The sequence below is a fragment of the Prunus mume genome, linkage group LG2, assembly GCF_029339155.1.
Source record: "Prunus mume cultivar Tortuosa linkage group LG2, ASM2933915v1, whole genome shotgun sequence".
Lineage (NCBI taxonomy): Eukaryota > Viridiplantae > Streptophyta > Magnoliopsida > Rosales > Rosaceae > Prunus > Prunus mume.
The window spans coordinates 43,598,282-43,604,596 of record NC_142699.1 but is presented as its reverse complement, the minus strand read 5'-3'; the positions used below and the strand labels follow the sequence as shown (position 1 = coordinate 43,604,596).

Genomic DNA, 6,315 nt, shown 5'->3' with positions numbered 1-6,315 from the left:
TTAAAATTGTCTATATTTTCACGTGACAATGCATGTCGAACATGTGCATGGTTGCAATGGAATTTGCCAGTCATTGCTTTTTAGGAGAAGGTTTGGAAAAGAGAGAAGAAGAAAGTTCTGGGGTTTGGTAAAAGAGATGATCGGTAAAAGAAAGAATTAATTTTTCTTCCAAAATTAAACTATTGCTTGTATAAAGAAAAATTATTATACTCCTAAACGTGTTCGTCACGCTCTTGCCGTGACATATTTCCCATTTGTTGGATTGAAAGATTTCAAGGATTTTCCTTGATTGCAAATTGAAGTATAAACTACACGCTCTTTAATTGTCAAAATTGAACTAAAAATGTAGTTTGGCCTATTGGTAGTAGCTACATTCACATTTTGTCTTCTCGTTTCTCTTTCAGGCATGAACAGTCGCACATCTTGCTTGGAATTCGAAAAGCAAGTGGAAGTTCTGAGGATCAAGGAGTACTGAGATGAGAACGAAGGGAAACTTTATTGAAGGCTAGAGTATCAACAGCTCACAAACTGCAAGATTCTATATATTTACACAACAATCTAAATTATTGAGCTGTTGATACTAAATTACAAAAATTTAACTAAGTTAAAAGCGCTACACGAAATTGATACCCGTGCTTAATGTCCCATGCATTGATGTATTGTAGAATTTTGCTTACATATGATCCTAATTGGTAACCATGTACAGTTAGATCATCAAGCACACGATCACTTAAACCAACTAAGAGATAACTTTGAAAAGTACTAAATAAAATTAGGTTTTACTACATTTTACCCGTTTAGATTTCGAGGTCCCATAATTAAAAAAATTGAGTTCTTTTTATTGTTTACTGACTTGAGCATCTAAATGTCTTCAGAAATTCATTGGCCGCCAAATAATTTTTTTTATAACAAAAATGCCCTAGACCGATGATGGGTGTGGGCTCCATGCTCTTCATATGTGGGTCCATTCTCGGGAACGTCATCATTTAACGGTTGATTAGACGGGAAGAAGAGTAAAATTAGTTCAATTGCAAAATGACATAGTGGAATGTACGAAAATGGAAACCCGATGGCCCATTTTGAGAATACCCCAAACCTCACATTGTAAAATACAATTAATTCATAAAATTACGTAGAATTTTCCTAACTGAAAGTGTGAGAATGAACGCCGGCCCAACCTCTCTTCCTCTGTTTTTAGTGTATACAGACAAGACACTGAACACGTAACATTTTTTGCTTCAAGCCTGTAACAACAATTGCTAACGCCTTATATTTATTTATCATTTCTCAGACTCCTTGGTTGGCTTCTCAAATCTCCCAAGCTTCTCAAAAATCTAGTCCTAGTCCAAGCATATACCAAATATAGGATAAGTGTTATCCAACCTTAGACCAAGCCAAGCCAAGCCTAGACAATCCCAAAGCATAGTCCATGCCAAGACAGTACTGTGTAACAAACAAGAGCCCATATTTATTTATCATTTCTCAGCCTCCTTGGTTGGCTTCTCAAAACTCCCAAGCCTACTGTCTCTCAAATTCCTCCAAATTTCTAGCTTTAGAGTTTCTCAACTTCTTGGTTTTATCAATCCCAGCATTGTAGATGTTACTTCAGTATTTTTGTTTTTTTCTTTTCTTTGTGTTTGTCTTCAATCCTTTCTTATATACAGAAAATGATATTTTGGTTGATATCTAAATTTTTCCTATATTTATAAAAGGATCCATTTTTTAAATACTCTATACACAAGCAAATAAAAATAAAATTATTTTTGTTGAGTGCATCTATAAATATGTAGAGTCTATTTTCGGCATCGTCGTGGGCCTTCAAAATCTAAAGGTCGGCCCCGTTTATAGATTCCTAATTACATGCCATGTAAAATAAGTACTACTGCCAATTCTGGCTGTTTTTCTGGCTTTTCGTTTTCGGAAGCGTGTTTTTTACATTCAATGGTAAATTTATAATTTGATTCACTTTTGGCTGGGACACATTAAGCATGTACTGGTCTCTATATGTTTGAATATTTCTGCATAAGAGCTGCTTTTTTGTGTAGCTGCTTTTTTGTGTAGTTACATTGATGATTGATTGCAGCCAATATTTAATTCAATTGGAGCTATCTTGTTGACCTATTCTATTCTCATCATCCAAAAGTAGTTGGATTTTGGTTTTGACATTCTATGTTTATACATAATAGATATTCAATTTCTTCAACCTTTGGACTTGGTGTACCTACAGACTTTGCAGGCTGCTGGTCTCTGTGGGTGTGTATAATTTACATATATATATATATGATTCACATTTGTTGGTCTGTTTGGAAGTCTTCTGTGATTGCTGGTCTTAGTAGGCTTCCTTTGAACTTTCCCTCATCTTTCCTCCACTCTTGTTTAATTTTCCTTTTTGTGTCCAGTCCTTTATTGTGATATCTTAATGTGACAGTGATCATTGCAGAAACTTCAATGAAATGAAATTCAATGGAACAGATAGATATTGTGATACTATGAAGAGGGTTTCCTCTTTGTCACCAATGAAGAAGATGAATATCTCAGACCAAAGAGAAGATGAGTATCTCAGACCAAGATCAAATGGTGCTAGAAGTGGACCCATTAGATTACGTATGACGAAGGCAGGTCCTCGTCTATGCGAAAGCAGCAAGAAGGATGAGGCTGCAGCTGCTTTCTGCCAATCATCAGAAGAAGATCTTGATCTATACAAACAATTTGGTAACGACAGAGAGTCGATGTGGTTGTCTACAGATTGTTCATCACCTTCTGCCTTTTTCAGAGAGTATAGGTGGTCTGATTCATTTCACTCAAATGAGTTGTTGTTGCCTTCTTGGTTGTCATTGCTGGCAAGAGAAAATCCTATGGAAGAGGCATCTAATTTGCCTATGCTGAAAACTTCTCGAGAAGAAGACAGGAATTTAGAGGAAGATATGAAGGATGAAAAGATAGTTACTTGGCTACTTAGCACAAAATCTGATTCTTCTCAGAGTCTAGATTTCGAGAGGATAGGTTTTCACGTCTCTTTATTGAATCTTGATGGAGAGGATAACAAATTGATACCAGGTACAGATCCAAAGTTGGATTATTTTCTGTCTGATTTTCCAAGTCCATCTTACAAAAGTAATTGGGGTCATGAATTTCAGTCATGTAATATTAGTAGTGGAGCACAAAGTGAAACATCAGTATGTGATTTTTCATCAGAGCATGCTTCTGAAGCTGCAGATTGCTTAGATCTAAATACTGATGAACCACTTTTCTGGCCATACGAACAGAAAATCACTTGGAATTCTGAGGCAACTTGGAATTACTTTTCCATGTCGCCGCGGAAGGACATAAGTATAACAACTTTTGGAAGTCCACCAGATTCAGTTCAATTAAGCCACCATGATAGGAACATAGGTCTCAAAGAAGGGCAGAGGAGAAGTCTAGTGGTCAGCTCAGGATCAGCAGCATCAAAGATAATGGAATTAAAACAAAGATACAACAAGGGTGCACGCAGGACCAACACTTTGCCTTCAAGATTGAGCAGGGCAATCAAAACTTCTGAGAAAATTGTACCTTTAAACATGAAAGATGATACTGCAGAACTCAAAGATAGAAAAGCTCATGTTGAAAGACCAGTCGGTATGGTTAAAGCTCCCGTAGAAGAAGGTTCTGCTTCAAAAGAACTTCCAATTGAGATGTTCTTGGGCCTTGATGAATTTGACGGGCATGAGGGACTTGATTCAGAATTTGATAAAGATGACTTCTCACTGCATGTGTCTCTCCGTTAGTTGGATCGTCGCGCATCGCTCATTGAGCAGAGGGCAGGGGCATAAAGTAAAATCTGGAGAATGATAACAAGATTGGTCAATCTTTTAGCAGATATCTAGGTTGTTATGAGCTTAAATTTTGCTCTGGACGCCACTGTCTTACTATTTTACGTACTTGTACGTTGTTCACTTTTCTTCATGTTTCCTTTCGTTTTGTTTCAGGCAGGATTCATGTGCGTCCAATGTATAGAGAAAAATTGATAAATGCATACAGACAACAAGTATTTCTTAAATTGTGAGCATAAAATGACAGGTTTCACGTTATCCACACGGAACAAATCATGGCCTGCCTTGAACCTCAGCAGCACTCAAATCAAGTCACCTTATGCTCATGAACAACTAACAAGACTAATTCAGCAGACACAGAGCTGTAGGTCACGTCACTTGCCAGTCAAATAATAAGACAGTGGAAGGTAGTAATTGTTGAATTATAAAAATAAGAAAAAAAAACCTATTTGGTAACGTGCTGTATTTCTAGGTAAACAAAATGTCCTTAGCGTGCGGTTTGCGAGCATGCCAACAGATGGTCACAGGGGTGAGCATGCAATTGATGTAGATGGTGCGCTGGATATGGACATTTTCAAACGATTACAGCCGAGGAAGGAACATTTCTTGATCTGAGGTTCTCCTACCTTGAACACAAGTGTGCCGGCCTGAGGGTGGGCAAGGCATGGCCATGGGCCTTGCATTTGTAGGGCCCCAAATTATATATTATATATGTATTAAGTTGAAGAATATGATTTTAGAGGAGAATAATTTGAATAGTTTGGCATTTGGTGGCCCCAAATCTAATTACAAGTGTTTTTGAAGAGTCCAAATGAAAATTATGTAATATAAGAACATCAATTGCATGTATTTAAGTATTTAATTGCCAAAAAGTATTTAATTACTAAAAGTAGCAATCAATGAAAGAAAGCTAGGGACTAGAAATTCTTTTATTTATCCAAAAATTCTTGTCAGTAGATTATTTAGTAAGGAAATATGTAAGAGTGCAAATTATTTGTATACTCATTCTTGTTTATTTTCATATTGGACAGTGATTATATGACCAATACTAGAGCCGTGTTTATTTATCCAAATTGTATTTAATTGTACTCTCTTTTTTCCATGTTATTTTATTTTATTCAGGAGAATGAAAGAGAAATGGGCCTCATTTTCATTTCTAGCCTAGGACCACCCAAAAGTCAGGGTTGGCCCTGAACACAAGACTCGGTGTGCTGCTTCAATCTACCAAATTATCATGCTCGGTGACGATGACTACGTGAGTTAGATCCATTGGATCAAGATAATACCATTTAATCCAGACTTTGAGGTGAAAGTGGGTAGAACCAAGGATTAAAATATCGGCCGTGCAGATAATATCGGGCCTCCAATTTACAGATATTTTGAGGGATATATCGTTATCGTTTTGGGTATCGGGAAAAAATCAACAAAAATGACAGACATAGGCATTGAAACACATAATTTTGGTGTAAAACTAGATGTTATGTACATTCTCAATGAATGTATTGAACAAATAAAACTCAAAATTTACTAATAATAAGATATATATATATATATATATGATGAAATATAAGTGGTATGTAATACGCGTTAATGAAAAGTTTGAAAATAAAAAGTTGATTATAATGAATAAACCATGCATAAATCCATAGTTTATTTGAACATTGGATTACAATTTAGATGAGTGTCCAACTACATAAATAAAGAGCTCCTATGAGGTTCAAACAATGTGGAACAACCATCTAGATTCGTACAATAATCATACCAAGTCATGTAACCTGAGTAGTTTGTAAGCCATGTTTGAACATGGTGCACATATGTCTCTCTTGAGCTCCCTACTGTCATCCCATATATGAGATAGTTAGGATTAACCCAACTAGAAGGTCTATAATCTGTTTCATCATCTTGAGCTCCATATCTAGTTCCATTATAATCAGACATGACATAACCATAGCCATCATAAGATTCATTTGAGTTAGTACTAGGTCTATATTCTTTTGATGCATAGTCTATATTCTTTTGATGCATACTCTAAAACATGCATACTCCAAAACATCTTTTGAATTGAATATTGCCAAAAGCCTTCACACATATATCTAATCACTGCACATATACCTCCAAAAAATCTTTTCAGTTTCAATTTGCTTCAAAACTTTTGAATTTTTTTGGGTTTTGTTATGGGTATTTGAAAATATCGGGAATATCGGCAAAATATCGGGGATATCGCACTTATCGGGGATATATCGTCGATATCGGGGAAGATATGACCTTACCTAATATCGGTGTCGACAGTTCAAAATATCAATATATCGGTGTATCGGCCGATATTTCAATCCTTGGGTAGAACAGTCCCAGAAGAAATGGTGCCCACAAACACAGCTTGTGAATCACATGAAAATTTGAAAAACTTTGTAAGAACAAAGCTCTTGGTAGCATGATGATGGATGTTACAATAAAAAAGCAAAAAAGTTAGAGGGTAAAAACATAATTAAACGTATAAATAACA

The 6,315-nt window shown here is 35.9% G+C and overlaps 1 protein-coding gene across 1 annotated transcript; it reads left to right on the top strand.

Annotated features, from left to right (window-relative positions):
* The first annotated feature begins 2,220 nt into the window (after window positions 1-2,220).
* Window positions 2,221-4,060, top strand: LOC148920466 (uncharacterized). Its single transcript, XM_089046682.1, has one exon. It carries the CDS (start codon window positions 2,454-2,456, stop codon window positions 3,765-3,767), a length of 1,314 nt encoding a protein of 437 aa, XP_088902808.1. The 5' UTR covers window positions 2,221-2,453; the 3' UTR covers window positions 3,768-4,060.
* The last annotated feature ends 2,255 nt before the right edge of the window (window positions 4,061-6,315 follow it).